This window comes from Rissa tridactyla, chromosome 13 (assembly GCF_028500815.1).
Source record: "Rissa tridactyla isolate bRisTri1 chromosome 13, bRisTri1.patW.cur.20221130, whole genome shotgun sequence".
Taxonomy (NCBI): Eukaryota; Metazoa; Chordata; class Aves; order Charadriiformes; family Laridae; genus Rissa; species Rissa tridactyla.
This window is the reverse complement of record NC_071478.1, coordinates 11,522,945-11,540,357: the sequence shown is the minus strand read 5'-3', so window position 1 is coordinate 11,540,357 and position 17,413 is coordinate 11,522,945. Positions and strand designations below refer to the sequence as shown.

Sequence of the window (17,413 nt, the reverse complement as noted above, 5' to 3'; positions counted from 1 at the left end):
AAAATATGAAGCTGTCTGTATCCCTGTAAGTGCTTCAAATGTTAATGTCTGAAGCTATTATTGTTTCTTTTTGAGAATGGCTGCTCCTTTTATGGTTCTTTTTTGTGCCAAAACTAAAAAATAACATGTCTTTGGTATGGAAAGAAACATTAACAGTCAATATGTAAGGATTTTAGTGGTTTGTATTTGCCATTTACTACCTTAGCTGGGATTGAAGAGGCAGTAGTTGGGACTCCTGTTATGTCTATTCCAGAAATACTTTTACATTCTCACCTACTGCCAGAAGTACCGATAGCCTGAGCTTTAGTCCATGATTTAAGAGTCAGGGAATCCTGATTCAGTGGAGCATGGATAGCAGTTATTTTATAGTTTACCTTTCTATTTTTTTTAATGGATACTCTTTTCTTTTGTGTGTGTGTATGTGTCTTTAAAAGCTTTTAAAAGCTTTTTAATAGTAATTTTCTGCCATGGGAAGAAGCCTGCCAAGGTCTGTACACTTAGACCTCAAATCTTGTTTTAATGGTTTAATATATTATAGTACAGAATCATATTAATGCTTTCGCTTTCTCAACCCACTTATTTCATTAACTAATGCAACAGAGACATAGACACATGTTTTTATTTTCTCTGTGTCCTAACTCATTTCTGAGCCAAACTGAGTTAGGATGTGGGAACTTCTCCTTGTGCAGAGCAAGGGATGGAGAAATAGCTGCTCTGAAGTATGGCCCTCTGCTCAAATTATAATATACATAGTGCAGGGAGATTGAAGACAGCTGTGGATACGTCCGCTGAAGAGGGAGTTAAAATAACTTTGTTCTTAGCTTGTAACTGTAAGTTAAAAACCATGGTTCCTATAGTCGGGGTTTTTTGGTGTTTGTGGGGTTTTTTAGCTGTGGAGTTTTTGTTGGGGGGTGGGCAGAAAGTTGAATCGCTGAGTTATAATAGTTAACATCTGTTTATCTGTTTCTTGCTTTCTTTAAAAAAAAGGTATTTTCACTGGTTATAGAAGACCCTCCATTAATTTAGGATTATTGCAAAAAGCAATAGGAGTCAATTTCAACATTAGCACTACATTGGTTAAAAACGCTTTAAAACTGAATTCTAGAAAAGTCATAGGTCGGGAGACACCTTAGATTGCTGTTATGCACAGCCCTGTTAAACAGTCTAGAATGTTTCTAGTGAGGGAGATTCCTCTGCTTCTCTGGGCAATGCTTAATTGTTTCATGGTGAAAACTTTTTTTTTTCCTTATATCCAGACAGAATTTCCCTGGGAAGAAATTGTGCCTGTTGCATCTTGTCACTATGTGTCCTTGAGAAGAGAGTACCTCCATCTTCTCTATAAATGCCTTCTGGGCATTGGAAGACTCTGATTACATCTCCCCTGAATTTTCTTTAGGCTGAATAAACCAAATTCCTTCAACCTTTCTTCATCTGACAGGTTCTCTAGCCATCATCTTGGTAACTCTCTGCTGGGCCCTTCTTTATTCCTCAGTGATTTATTTTGAAGTGGGGGCCCCAAAGCTCTGTACAGCGTAGACTGCAAGGGCCCAGCAGAGTGTCAGAATCCCACCCGTCCATCTGCTGGCTGTGCTCTTAGTGATGCAGCTCAGGACACAGTTTGCGTTCATCACTGCAAGGGTGCACTTCTGGTTCCTGTTCAAATCAGTTCATTTACTGTTTAACCACTGTCTCAGTCTAAGCCGATGGATCGTTTTGTTCCTATTACAGTTCAACATTGTTTCAGGAAGAATCTTCTTAACTTTTTTTTTTCCTATATGAGCACAAGGGAATACTCATTTTGTGGTTGCTGCTCCTACTCTGCATTTGGCAGTTTAATAGGAGCTTGAGTTGTGCTTGAAATGGTTTTTGGTTGTGGATCCACCAGGGTGTTCCCCTACCATCTTTTTTTTTCCTCCCATTTTGTCATGGCTGTAGAATGGGTTATAGAATTTCATCTGTTTGAGTGTGTAAAATGTTATGTTCTTATGCTCTGTCTCTAGGAGAGTCTTTCAAATTTTTAACTCCGTTTTTTATTCCTAGTTGGAAAATCTTCCACAGATCTCTTTATGACAACGGCCTGTTGCTTAACTCCTTTGGTTAGAATTGCCTTTTTACAATATCTCTCCCAAATACTAGAGGTGACTTCACTGACATGCTAAGTATTAAACGTTTAGAGATGAGGACTGATGAATCTCCTTCTATTTCACCTCTCTCTAGAAAGGCTTATTCCTCATTTGACAATTATCTGAAAGTATGTCCTTCAGTTGCTTTAATACTTTGTGGTCTGAAATGGCTTGAAGAAAAAATCCGGATTAGATTCCAGCAGAATTCTCTTAATAGAGCCAATTACTTAATAAAAGCAGTAACAAAGAAGAAATTATGTCAGAGATTTTAGGCTGATGTTCTGTTTACCGTCAGTTCTTTGAGAAATAAGAGCTTAATGCAAGATTGATTTCATTATACTGACCAAGCTTTTTCAAAAAACCACAAGTAGTTAAAAGCATTTGGGAAATAAAATTGTGCTGAATTTAAATGTGCCAGTTATGTGCTCAAAGCCCTACATAAAAAATTAAATTTTCAGTTTAAATGACAATCTGTCCAGTTTCTAGATTTGTTTTTTAGTGTCTGACCAATATTATACTTTTTTAGTCTGAGAGATAATAATAATTCATAATGCTCAGAGCAATTGGAAGCAGAAACCAGTCCCTTTTAATTGTTTCCTTCCGTTGTATTTAATTCAGCTTCTCTGGATACATTAAAATTCTTGGATGATGGGTTTGTTTTCTGCTTGTTGTCTTAATAATAAAAGCTGGACCCTACAGGAAGATTTACAAAAATAGGGTATTCCAAGTTCTTTTTGAGAAGCAACCAAACTTGTTGGTGAACTTTAATGTGGCCCTTTTTTCCGATGTTTATATTCAAAATTCAACAGTCTATGGATGCTACTAATATTTAAAGTGACATTTTTAGTTTATAAAACTATAATATTTAAGGGAAGATGAAGATGACTTTCTCTTGTTTTAGTTCCATTTACCATTTTCAGCACAACTTTGTCCTTTTTTTCTTGCTCGCATGTTGGGGTGAGGGAATATACTTAGAGAACTATGAAAAATGTCTCTAGATTTTGGAGGTGAGCCCCCCTCCTGGTTTTTTAATCATGTGAAGAGTTCTGTCTTCAGCCCCAGTTGTTCTATAGGTCTGTTTTCTAATGCATCCAGACTGTTTTGATACCTTGCAATTTCTTTCTTCGTATATTTTGAGCACAAGTCTTGCTTCTTCATCCACAGGGTCGAACCTCAGGTGTAGGTTCAGATGTTCTCATACACATCACGGCAGCATCCTATTTTCTAACTTTGATGAGTTCATTTTTGCCTGTTGATGTCCATCCTGACTGGTGCAAAGATCACTATTTCAGCTCATTGCTTAACAGTTTGGCGGCGTTTGCTTCTCCTTTCTCTGCCCTCCCTCATTTCCAATATAAACTTTATTTCTCACTTTGAAGACTGTGTATCCTTCCATCCCTCTTTCAGCACTGAGATCTTGTCTGTGCTTCAGTGATGCTGGTGTTCAGGCTCAAACTCTTACATTTTCAAATAAATACTGCTGTGCTTCCTCTGAAATGTATAGAGCAACCTGGGAGAGAACAAAGACATTGGAAGCTCTGTGAGGCAAGGTACTATCAAACTCTTTGTACCATGACTGGCTTTAATGGACTCCCGATCTTTGGGAAATAGACTATATTCTACAATAATAACAATTCAGCAGGTACTTGTAGAAACTATAGCCAGCATTAAGTCATTAGATTGGAAACTGGTGCGTTAAAAACTGTTAATGAGATTCAGTGATGCTTCAGCATTCCTCCTTACTTTAATAAGGATTGTTATATCTATCCTTGTAGTCCTGAGAGTTAAAAATTTGCTAATGCTCTGCAGTAGCTTTAACTACTTTTTTTTTCTTTATAGTTTGCCTTGATGCATGTGTGTATGTCTGAGCAGATCTGTGTTTAACTTCACTGTGACAATGCCAGTGTACATCGTTCTCCTCCCCTTCCCATGTCACTTGGCCATCCTGGGGAAGGAGGGAGAGTATTTCAGCCAAGGGGTGAAAACCAGGACTGAGTTTTTCTCCTTCAGTAGAATATGTAGCAAAGGAAACAGTCATTCGTATTTGATTTTTATAACCAGCTTGTCACAGATGACTGTGACAAGAAAAAGCCCCTCTCCCTGCCTTTCTCCATCTTACTGGTACAGACGTGGTCTGAGGCATTACTGGTTACGGGTAGGGGGAAAGAACTTTTCAAAAAGTAACTTTGTAAACAATCTGATATTTATTCCCTTTTTTTTCCTGAAAGCCTTGTACTGTGTGTTGCATTTCTTTGCCTAATTTAAGTAACATTGAAAAAGTTTTAACGGAGCATTAATTTAAATCCAATTTCCTGTCTCTCTTGAGGGGAAAGGAGGGAGAGCTTCATTTTTTTTTTTTTCTTTTGCTTTTAAATTTTCCCACCCCTGTGGCTTGAGGAAGCTGTGTGAAGAACATGTTCCCACAGACTGGGGGTCTCCAACAATGACATTTCCGTTTGGAAGCAGGCAGCAGGACGGCAGGCGAGGCCCGGACCACTGCCCTGGGCATTGTGAGCCCCAGCACGTACGCTGACGTCACCAGAGCCTCAACCTGCTTTTGGTGGACTTTGTATAAAAAGTGCTAAAGCTGAGCAGGAAATGGAGATTTCCCTCACATTCTTCCAGAAATGGCCTTTAGTTTTGTTTTCTTCCTCTCTTGGAGGAGATTGCAGTTGTTTTCCATTTGTAATCCAAATCACTGGTTTGAAAAGAAATACAACTGCCTTCGTTCTCAGCCTGCGTGGCACAGTCACGCTGATTCCGGGTGGAGTTTTCCGCATTGCGATTGACAAGTGTTTGTGTCTCGTCAAAGGCAGGTGATGACTATTAAATTGCTGTCAGGTGAAAGTTTGACTTGTGTGATTGTGGTTCTGCAACTCTGTTGACTGGAGGTTATAATTCCTGCTACATTAAAATTTTCAAGACTAAGTAGGGGAGCTGGCTGGCTTCTGCATAAGCCCAGTTAAGTGAGATAGATATTAAAGCATATTTATATTTCACCATAAAGGTCTAAAAGATAAACTGTGAGTTGTTGTTACTGGTTGTTTCTTAATTAAAGTTTAAACTGACTACTCTCCACTTAGGCTCTTTACCATTGTTTGACTGCCAACAGCCAAGTATACAGTAATCTAAAAGGTCACCAAGGCATCTTGCTCATAACTCTTTTGGACAGGGATGACTCTTTCTACAATAATATATACAGTCTCAGGAGATGCGTTTACCAGTGCCACTGGGTTTCCTACTGGAACTGAAAGACCAAGAGTGCAAGACTGCATTTTTCAATTTCAGTTCCGATCCTGAAGATAACGATTCCCTGCCACTGTCGGTGTTAAGTCTGTTGGAACATCTATTCCCAACTGAAATGTAATTTTTGTTTGTGATCTTTGTTCACGTAAGTTTCTGAATAGAAATTGTTTGTTCAGAAGGGAAAATACTTGTCCTCATCAGCTAGAAATTTTGTCTGGATATTAATGCAGTAGAAGCAGAAAAGTAAAATCTTACATTAACAGAGATGCTACCACATGGTCTGTTTCAGGGATTTTAGGCATTCATGTCTAACTTGTTTGCTTTTCTACCATGATGTGTACAGTTGTACTGAATCTATACTATGACCCTCTCTAGCACATTTTACACCTTTCACACACACATTTTGCACTTTCTTTTTTTTGGGGGGGGGGTGGGGTGGGGCGGGGGGGAGCGGGGCTGGGGGGGAGGGGGTGCTTAATATTACCGGGAACTAATATACAAGATAACTGACTTTTGACTTTCTTATTGCTAAATGTTTTTGTTGTTCTCTGTAGTAGTGGGGTTTGGTTTCTTACCACAGAACTTTAGTATTTGGCTGTTTGCTTTCTTTGCTGATTTCTTCAAAGGTAGTGAAAAAAAAAAAAAAAAAAAAAAAAAAAAAAAAACAAAACCAAAAAAAAAACCAAACCACGAAAACCCCCATAAATACTGGTGTACTGGCAGAACTAATACTTGTTAGATTGGGATTTTAATATTGTTTATATTTTTTTCCCTTCAAGAATATCGACATAACAAACTTCAGCAGTAGCTGGAATGATGGTTTGGCTTTCTGTGCAGTCCTCCACACTTACCTCCCAGCCCATATTCCCTACCAAGAACTAAATAGCCAGGACAAGGTACGACGTTAAAAATCCCATTCCTGGGACTGCGAGACTATATAATTAATATGGGTCAATGAAGAAGAATGAACAAATCTGAGTTCTAAAAAAACCAATATTACTAGGAATCATAATTGAAACACTTTAAAGTACCTTGCTGCTATTCTTATTGTAACATTTTAATAGTATGAGATCAACGGGTTAAACAGAACTTTGGAACAGGTATAAGAAGAAGGAAAAAAAAAAAAAAAAAACCCAAACCCAAAACAAAACAGGTGGTCATAAATCTAAGTCTGAGGCATTTAACCCAAACAGCTGGGAACTGTTTTCAGTTTGGGTTTTGGAAGCAAGGAGTGTTTAAGCTTAAGGATTTTAAATCCTTCAAATTTTTGTATCTTGACATGGTTTGTTCATTTCTTTCAATAATACAAGGATGTTGTTTAATGCTATTTTTTCTTACTGATAAGGACTCTGATGCTCTTCTCAAGTGATACGTATCACATAAAGGTAAACTAGAAGATGTCAAGACTGCAGAGTATTCTGCATGTATTCCAGTGTATTATAGTTAATACCTACCAGTATGTTATCTGGACGTGTATTATTACTGATAATTCCTAAAAAAATAAGAATATTTCATTAACACATGAAGAGATTTTTTTGTTTATGCTTTTTAAAGAATAAATAATTTACTCTTTAGCATTTTATAACTCAGTCATTCTTCACTGACAATGATTTTTCAGCATTATCTTCTGAATGAGAAATTAATAATTTTTGGATGATATTAGGACATGTTCATTTCTATGGCTTTTTTTAAATTACTATGGTCAAATTACAGACTCCTTTTGAAGCAAAAGTAGCAGCATTACTACAAACATTCTTAACACCAGTTTATTGTGTTTGAATTTGTATTTCTTTGGATTCTAACGTGTTTTTATATCTCATGCAGAGAAGAAATTTCACTTTGGCTTTTCAAGCAGCTGAAAGTGTTGGCATCAAATCTACTCTGGTAAGCTTTTAGATGCATACTGAATGAATTATGTTCCATTTATAAAAATCAAATTATTCTGTTTTGTACTTCTGAAAGATTTGGATGCTTTATACTTAAAGATAGCAGCAGATGAGCTCAGCTAGAGGTTATTGCCCCTGTATCATACTTGACTGAAAACCATAAACGATACTCCCTACCTCAGTGGCTTTGTTTAATAAATCCACTGTCATCAACAACTTAACGTGTTTTTTTGTCTTAAGAAGTGTCTGAGAGACAGACCTGTACTCCAGCTGCTGCAGCAAAGGCAACAGCATGGTAGCCTATGGCAGATAAACTCATAAGCTATAAAATGAATATTAATATCATAAGAAATAACAATATACACAATGGATTTGCTCGAGAACAATTTGAGAAATGGTTATGTGATTAAATCTTCAAGAATTTATTAATTCTCTCCTGTCTCTGACCTCCTTCCAAATTATTTGGGTTTTTTTTGAATTCTGGGGGTAGAAATCAAGCTATGTGACTTATTCTTTTCGATCAGCGTAATATGAGAGTCAAGATTTTTACTTGTAAATTTACACTTTTAATTGGTCATCATTGTAAGTAGTTGAAAGGTTTTTTCAATTATTGTTTATAATAAGCTTTCTTAAACAATTTTAGCTTAAAAGAATTAGTTTTCAATAGTATAGTATTTACTAGAAAAGGAAGATTTCTGAAGGTATGGAATTGGGAGAATCACAAGCCCTTGCAAATAATCACAAAAATTCATCTAAAATTGCCAGAAATGATACTTAAGTGATACTTTTGTAACCTAAATTCTAACAAAGCTGCAATAGTTAGCAACTAATAATGCAACAAAGTCAGACGTTTTTAAAAATAACACTTTCTCTGATCCTTATCAGAGTCTTTACCCCCCCAGCATTGTATTTGCTGACAATGGCATCGCAACTGTTGGGCTTTAGGCCTTTGACTTTGTCAGTGATTTGAAACATGGAAGTTTCTTACTAAGTGCTGATGTAAGAACTAGATTGTGGAAAATAACTGCGGTAATTTTTACATAACTCAGCTTTAGTCTAAACGGTGGCTGGCTGTCCTTTCTTTTTGTAATGTACTTAATTATAGATGCTCTAAAAAGGAAAATTGAATGGAATTAAGTCTTCTAAGTGCAAATTGTGTCCATCTTGAGGATTTAGTAGCTATTTACTTACCTACATACACAGTGTGTATGATATGTATGTTTGTGGATTTTTTCCTTGTCCATATTCTGTGGGTAGAAGGTGAAAAAAGGTGTGAAAGCTACTGTATATAAACAGCAGTTTAATGTAAGGGGAAGTTATTTGTTCTTTGAATATGAAAGTGTTCGGCTACTTTCATGTGGAGAATTTTTGCTTTCTCTTTTTTGAGTTCTGGAGGTTCCTGAACTCAAAGCTTACAAAATAGACCCTTACAGTAAGCAAAAATCACACTGTTTTCCTTTGTACATGTGCTGGAAAGGATAGATCAGGCTTTGTTTCCCCTGCTTATTCACAGACAATCTGGTGTACTGTTACTATGAAATACATGTGAACTGGTCTATCAGTTAGACACAAACTGATTGCTTTGTCTCTTGGATATACCAAATTTGGTAGTAAACTTCTCTTCCTTGTCTCTCTACTCACAAATATGTATAAAGTAATCTAAAGTTCAGTAGTCTACTGTAAAATGAGGTTCAGTTACTTATTGATGCTGACTCCTACCCCGATAGGTATTTTTAACTTTAATTTCAATTAATAACCGGGCCTTGATTCTGTGACTCACGATATCTAGGTGGATTGCATTGACTTGCGAGGCTGGTGTAGGGGTTTGTGAACACTGAAGTCTTGCCTGCTGTACTAATTGTACTGAGCGGGGGGACAACTCGAGTGTGCACAGCCTTACGCATTTCCATCTTAAGTCAAGAAAATGACTTTCTACAGATATGCTGTTCATAGCTGTTTACATTTTGTAAGTAATACAAAGATGTATGGAAGAAAATAGAGCTTTCTTCATCAGCACTTTAAATTGTGGAAACTTTGCAGATTTACTGTTCCTAGGAATTTGTAAAAACACTACCGCATTGCTCACAAGGTTATCGTGCCTGATTGTGACCAATCTGTTTTCTGTGACAGGACATCAATGAAATGGTGCGAACTGAGCGTCCAGACTGGCAGAATGTCATGCTGTATGTTACAGCAATTTACAAATACTTTGAAACCTGAAACACTAATTATTCAACAGATCCATGGCATAGAACCAACATGAGCTACCAGATGGAAATGTTACTGAAATGCTAATCCCCGTTTCACTGAAAACTGGCAACATTTGAGTCCCCTCAAACTTCAGTGACACTACCCTGGATTGCCTCAGATTGCTTCAGCTACTAAGCCTGGAAACAACCGTTTCAAAGCAAGAACTCATTGCCACAGTGCTTGGAGTAACCCAAGTTATTAAGCTATTCAGATTAATTATGTAGCCTAAAGAGCCTGGACTACTTATGTGCTGCCTTTCCAGCCAGACTCACTGAAGCTTTCTTTCCTAGGAGAGTGAGATGAATGGATCCTCCAGCATATAGGAGACTGAATGTACAGCTAAAGCTTTGAGAAGGAAAAGGATAACATGGCATCGTATTCCTGAACTTTCTGTAGCATCCTGATACCATACCACAGAGTATATATTCTACACACAGCATATGGCATCCCAATACAGTAGAGTTCTTAATGGCAATTTAGTTACTGCCTTTACAGCTATTTTCCCTCCTTTAAAATATGCACAATATTCTAGGAAAACAAGCTTTTATTCCATAACGACAAATTGAGTGGAAACGTGCTCTCGATACCTCGAAAACTTTGGCACAGAAGAACTCTTCATTCTAAAGCTTCATTATAAGCCTACCTCTGTCACAGTGATGTGGCTTCCAACTTTATCTTATGGATTGTAAAGACTAGCACATACAGCTCCTGGTTTTCAGGGTACGCTATACTTCAAGGAATCTGTCCAAATTCCCTGTGCTTCCATTATAACAGAAATGAATCAATAATCAACCCTTGTATGGCTTGTTCTTTCTCCTCTTCCTCCTTTGCCTGTATCGCACGCACAGCTACCCCGGGCTTTACTCTACAGCAATACGAGCATACGGCATGGATTTCTGTGGTAGAATTTTGGAACTGGGATAGCATTTCCTCTGCAGAGAAGATATTTTCAATAAGATGTAACAATGAAGTAGTTTGTCCCAAAATCCAGCTTTGCCATGTTTTCTGTGTGGTTTCCATTGATCTTGCACATCCTCATCTGACTGACAGAAGGTGAGACATTCTCTGACAAGAACTCTGGAGGAACTGATATAATGTGTATACACCAGTAGTTTTGAATATTGTGTGGAAATGACTCACTGTCACAAGGAAGGAACTGAGAAACTTTAGTCTGCTCAACTTCTATTTTCCTAAAATGTACCTGAATTCATGTAACAGCTCTTGGGCAAAAGAGTTCAAGTAAGTGCCTTAGCGATCATGGAGTTGATACATCCTGGCACTTCAGGGCCTCGTGGAGAATGTTAATGGCTCAGAACGATTTAATATATCCATTTGTCATATGCTGTTTGTTGTAATCTTGTTTGTGAAACCAAGGGAAGACTTGATTCTATCGTTGCTTCTGCCTCATTTTTCCAAATACTTATCGGCAGTTAAGCCACAGTTGAGCATCTCTCATTAATATTAAGCAGAAGCCTACTTTAGAAGTGAGTTAACAACTGCTATTTATAAGCACATGCTCTTTCAACACAGTAACCCTGTTATAAAGAAAATGAATCTGCCATTTCTATGGTGCTCTTATGACTGTTAAGGACAGTTTGAATGTCATAGATGTTAACCCAGTGAATGCAACTGTGCTTGGCATCTGTGAAACTTCATCATGGTATAAAAGCACAGATTTAACACAAAATTATTGCCAAATCCAAAAACCTATCATCTGAGGAACATAGCCCAGTGAAGAGTAATAATTCAGCATGTCTCTAGCAGCTAGTGGTATCTAAAAATATATGCTTACAGCGATAGGTGCCTGTGAGAATTTTGAAAATTTGCAAAATAACTGCTTACTCCATGCTGAGGGCCTTTGGAGAAATTTTCAGAGCAGCAGTCTCTCACACATTCTTACGCTTCTTTAGAGCCCTAAAAGTAGCCGGATACTCTCAGATTATTGATTGGTACATTTGAAGAGCCAACGTAATCTAAAGACAACTGTTGCAAGAGAGGCTTCAAGTGAAAAATCTTCATTAACAGATTTTAATAAAAGTCTGAAATACAATTTCCTCTCACATACATTTCTTTAAAAAAAATTTGTTTGCTTCATTTCTTCAAATAAGTTTCAGTAAGAATAGTCATATTGGAAATAGGCATTATTGCTGTCTCACGTTCCATCTTTTACTACTAAATTTCAGGTTTTGCCAATTTATGCTTAAAAAAACTTCTATTCATCCTCCCAACAGGCATCCATAGCTATGATTGTCTTACTCATTGCCTTAGATTTTAAGAAAATCTTTTTCTAATAAAAAGGATAGCATCTCTTGGTCTAAATTCACTCATGACCTGTTTTGTTAAGGTAATTTGAGCTTAGGCTGATTTTGGGGTTTTTTTGTCCACTGTTCAACTTCATTTACCTGGAATGTTGTATTAGTCTGAAATAACACTAATAATATAACCTTTTGTAAAAGGTGAAGTCACATTGTCCAGATACTTTCTGTTAAAAAGATGGGCTGCTAATCTTCAGAGAGAGAGAGAAAAGTTATTGGTAATTATAAAAATGATATTGTTTTGAACTTCAGAGCTCTGCAAACCTCCTGGTGTGACCAGTCTGATAAACCTCCGCTATATTCATATCTGTTAAGGGAATATTGGGCTCCACAAAGAGTTTTCTTTTTATAATGATATATCTGAGCCTTTTCATATAAGATGCTGCACAGCTGTCCAAAGGGAAGGAATGAAGCAATGGAAGGTCTAAAATAAACGTAATGCCCTGCTGCACTCTACAATGTGTTTTTTCTGAAGGTTCAAACAGCATTAAAGTTTTCAAGAGGAACAATAACTGTAGCCCTTCTGGATGTGGATGATGCTGTTCTGTTCACTTCCTACTCATAGTTAATCCTGAAACAGCCTGGGCTTTTGTACATATGAAGTACGAGTTTATGCTGATTTACTTTCCTTTCTTTTTAATCCAGAAAATATTTCTGAATGTACTAAAAAAAAAAGGGCAAATATTTTATCATCAATTTGTATTATTGCATTTTAATATGTGCCTTGCAAATGCCTGCGCTGTAGTATATCAGGGTTACTCATTGCCAGCTGTAGGGCTGGGGTGGGCAACAAAACGGAGCTGTCGAGCATATTGATGCAGATACAGGTATGTCATCTTCTGGATCCTGCTTTCTGAAACACTTCCATGGATTAGAGAGGTCACTTCAGAGCCAGACGTTTATTCCGTTCGGCTAGTTGTCAGCCTGATGCAAGATCATCAGCAGTGAACTGAATGAACAGCTGTGGGGCTTTCTTTACCAAAAAAGAAGGGATGGGAGGAAAAATGTAATTTTGGAATTTTGGTTATTCAGGAAAATTCTGTCAGAGAAGTTTTGATACGGAGTATCTAATAATAACAGAACTGAGGTGACTTCACGATGGATTACACTTGATTTGGTTTTCAGTTGGTTTTGTTTGATCCAGTTTGATTTGGTTGTCTTGTATATTTAAGTAGAAACACTAATTTAGTATCTCTGGTGTGAATCTCAGTGGCCCTCACAAAGATCTCTCATTCCTCATGCCTCTGGAAAATTGTGAGTGAAATTTTCCCTTTTAAATTTGTGTTTATGGATAGGTTATCCAGAATATGGTATTTAATTACAGCATATTCTGATGTAAAAGTAAATTTTTATCTCTTTTGCATAAAATATATTCCTCAAGTTACATGTAGCATTTCTGATAATTTTTTGTCTCCAGTTTTGTAAAATATTTCCACTCTCTGTGTTTTTCTGTACAGTCCATCATCAGGCTTTAGGGGACCCTTAATTTGCCAAAGCTAAATGAACTCTGCTTTGATGTATTGGTGTAAACTCATATTAATAGCACTGGCAGCACTCCTGCTCTGGTTTTACGTGCATTGGTTTTACAAGGAGAAATAAATTTACCCCTTGCTCTAACGATGCAGTGCCGTGGTTTAAACTGCTGAGGATCTGCCTTAAGAATTTTGTACCTGTGACAAAAAATTCTCATTGGCATCTAATTTCTGTTAATGATCTCAATGCTGAATTCTTATCCATTTTTTTCAATTCCCTGTTTCAACACTTCAGACATTTGGATTCTGTTGCATGTTTTGCATCACGAAAAAATCACGCTTTCACGCTTATTCAATTCTCTGTATTTCTGTTCAGTTTTGGCACAGGGTATAAAGTTTATTATAGCCTAGTTTTAAACAAGATTATTTGCGAAGTTGGAGATACAGGAAACTTCTGGGCGTTTTGCTTACTTTCTGTGTTCTGCTTGTGACTGGTTTGGGAAAGCCCTCTGGTTTTCAGGTGATATGTGACAATATCTTCCAAAGCTGCCCCCTCTGGATGACAGGCATGAAGCTGTGCATAGGCTAAAGTTAAGCCTTTAAAACTGCATTCGTGTGGTGCATGTGGTGACTTGACTTCTTATTTGGCTCTTGCAACTAATACAGGCACAGCTTAGCTGCAGGCTGCAGCCAGCAGGAGCTATTAAGAGGCAGAATTCTTCTGGGAAGGTATCCAGTTGTACACCTATACAGTATTTTTTGCCTATTGTGAGTAATAGTCTTTCTGAGGTGGCCTAAGAAAGAGGATTTAAAAATAGGTGTTCGTGTACAGACCAGTTTAACTATATAGTTTGTTTGTGGTCCTTCCCTTAAGTTGGTAAATATTTATTTCTGTTTTATTTGTGTCTTCTGCCAAGCCCTATTTCTGCAATTCCTTTCTTTAAGCTAGCATTAGGGTATGAATGCTCAGTAACACTAACCAGTTTGAGAAATAATTTGGTGAACGGTGGTAACAAAGTGTAGTTGTCATCCATGGGCTCTGGCCACGCCGCTGTGCTTTCCCAAGGTAGTGGCTGTTGATTAGCAAGACGTTTTGGAGCTGCTTGACTCTCCCACCACTTCCTTATCTCCCATATCGCCTACGTCACCTCCAGGTGCTCTTGCCCCCTAGTTATCAACTCCTTAAATGAGTTAAGGGATCATTGATGTCTCTTAATATATTTGTCTGTATTTAGAAAGGTATCCCTAATAGTGTTTCTGCTTTCAAAGGAGAGTGGCTGGGTGGGTTTTAAATTACTGACTGGCTTGCTGAGCGTTCCCAGTCCTTCATCTTAAGTTTTTCCTGTTGTATTGCCTGTGATTTCAGTATCAGTGTTGTAGTACACTTTGTAATTGTCAAAGCCAAGATGTTAAGCATCTGGAATACGTAGCAAGTATGCTTTTGATAATTATTGCTAAATAACTTAAAAGCTCGGGGTTTGTACAGTTCCGATTTTTGTTAGAGTTGACACGAGTGTCTTTTTTTCCTTTATGTATTTGCGCTTGCTAGTTTTGGGGACGCTACACCCTTGAACTCAGTTTGCCAAGGCCACTATCCTAGCCTCCATAAGTTAATTCTTTCTGCGATAATAGGATTATTTCCTCATAGTGCAACTTCCGTAAAACCTATGAATACCAGATGACTTCCTTCCAGCTGACACCTTTCTCTTATTTGGACTATTCCGTACCCTTAGGCCACACTCTGCCACAGAGTTGCACATAAACTTCCCATCAGTTCCAGCAGGACTTGGGGATGCAAAACTGTACGGGAAACTTTGGCAGTTTATTACGGCAGCCTGATGCGATTAAGCTGGCTTAATTTTAGTCCCCTATTTTCAGAGCCGGGGGGGGGGGGGGGGGGGCGTGGTCAGTTTAGCCAAAATCATTTACTCAAAGCTGAAATGTGGCACGTTTGTTCTCCACTGGGAAGTATGCTTCTGTTTAATAATATTTTTATGAGATTGTATTTATGGAAACTGAAAGAAAAATGTCATGAAGCTAGTTTTGTTGCACTTTTCTAAGGCTTTTGTATTTTGCATAGAGTTCTAGAATATGAACAAGTTGTTTGGGGAAGTCAAGGCTTTAAACTTATCATGCCCCAGCATAGCAACGTGTTACGTGCATTTTCATTCTAGTGATATATGTATTATTTTAATGGCATGTAGCTGGTGTATTTACGTGGTAGTTAGGAAGCCCAGTGGACATTTCCTGCTGCAGAGGAGCCGTTGGCGGTCCTGGTTCCACAGTTCATGAACTGACCTGTTTTGACAGTAGACTGCATTTGCAATAATGGAATAGTCAGTTTTTGTTTCTGAACTTTATTTCAACAAATGGGGAGAAAGAGGCCCTTCTTTTTTTATTCCATTGTTGAAATTTCTCTGGAGGTATTTTACAGGTTACCCATTATTGCATATGTTCAATTAGGATAATTACTTGGGAATCAGTTCAGTCAAGAAGGCACAAGTGCATGTAACATACTCAAGTAGTTAATCCTTGTAACTTACAACATTTCAGTTTGTTAGACACTTTTGGTTTTGCATATGTTATAAGGTTAACTTTACTTTTTTTAAGTAGCACTTTTATACATATCTGAAGGGTTTTTTTTGAACAGAAATTTATTTTTTTTTTTTCTGTATGTTATCTAACGGAAAGTATAACACTACTATACAAAACATAGACTAGTTAGCCTCCAGACTGTAAGTTCACTTTAGGTCAGTGAAGATCAAGAGTTGTTCAATGTGTATGAAATAAATCGGTGATCCCATTTAATACTGGACGACTCTCCAGATCACAGTCAGAAGGGCATTAATTGGTACCCTCCAACTCTTGGATGAGGGTACTTTCTGTTCAGGTGTGAGGCAGAATTGACAGAACAGTGTGATGAATTTTGGACTTCATGAAAGAACAGAATTTTATTGATGTCTCAATCTAACTTCACAGCACTGTATTGGGTAAGGACTAACCTTGTTTGAGATGACACTGTAGCCAGTACTAATATCTCCTAAACAGCTAATTTAAAGCTTATTTTCCATGGCCTTTAAAGATGGTATATAAACAGTGATTCTTAAAAGCTCTTCACATCCATCCAGCTTTTCTGATTTGTTAGTTCTGATTTGTTCTGATTAGTTTTATACTCCCTTGAAACACAACTGTTAGCCTGACCTAACAGTACCTGTATGGGTTTAGTAATTGTTATAGACAACAAGCACTTTTCTCTTTTCCAGAACCCTTTCAAATGGTTTACACACACACATTGACATATATAGACATTTTACATAGAGAGGTTTTACATAAATATACGTATGTACATATATACACACATATATACATGTGTGTATACATATATGTACATATGCAAGTTCCTAATAAAACTGAACATGTTTCAAGAAGTGCTTGTGTCTTGAATACTTGGGGTGGTGTATTAGCGTATACATTTAAAAGGTAAGGAGGAAAAAACACTTTGTTTGCTTCTGGTTAGAGCTGAGAAATATAGGTTTGGGGAAAATTTGGAAGTATGTTCAAATTGCATTTCACCCTGTCTCTGGTTTGAAAGGCACAAGCTGTTAATCGATTATTGGAACTTAAAAGGTCAGCAAGTGTATTTTAAGCTAAACCTTTTGGAGGACCAATATGCTTTTAGTTTGCAAGGACCACTAAAGATCTGGGCATTTACTTTCTCCATAATGTATTCTGTATGAGTATTTAGTATGTATGCCTTCAATTTGCCAATGTTGCCATGTTTTCTTCTTAATTATTCATGAAATAAAGATTGCAAAAAGCAGAAATGTGTGTTTATGTTTACTTGAGTGAAGCTGCCACAAAAGGGAATATTTTAATGCTATTTGTGGCACCGTGGTTTTTCAGGAGTAAATGTTGCAGGAAGTAGTTTTTGGTGGTTTATACACTATGGATGAGAAGTGCATGCGAATTATTTGCATGCACAGAACCTCACGATTGTTTGGAAGTCGTGTCTCTCTTGGTATGCCAGCATACTTTATGGTATCTACCCCCAAAGGGTTGTAAATGATAAGGTAGTGAATAGATAAGGCATCTGCTTAGCCTGTATTGGCCTAGTCTTGAAT

The 17,413-nt window shown here is 37.4% G+C and overlaps 1 protein-coding gene across 4 annotated transcripts in view; it reads left to right on the top strand.

Moving 5' to 3' along the window:
• SPECC1L (sperm antigen with calponin homology and coiled-coil domains 1 like) overlaps positions 1–17,116 on the top strand; it is a 71,682-nt gene extending 54,566 nt beyond the window's left edge. For all 4 annotated transcript variants that reach the window (XM_054220023.1, XM_054220022.1, XM_054220020.1 and 1 more), the window contains 3 exons: positions 6,149–6,265; positions 7,194–7,253; positions 9,386–17,116. In XM_054220023.1, coding sequence (XP_054075998.1) covers positions 6,149–6,265; positions 7,194–7,253; positions 9,386–9,475 — 267 coding nt within the window. In that variant the 3' untranslated portion in view covers positions 9,476–17,116. The remainder of the gene's footprint in view (positions 1–6,148; positions 6,266–7,193; positions 7,254–9,385) is intronic.
• The last annotated feature ends 297 nt before the right edge of the window (positions 17,117–17,413 follow it).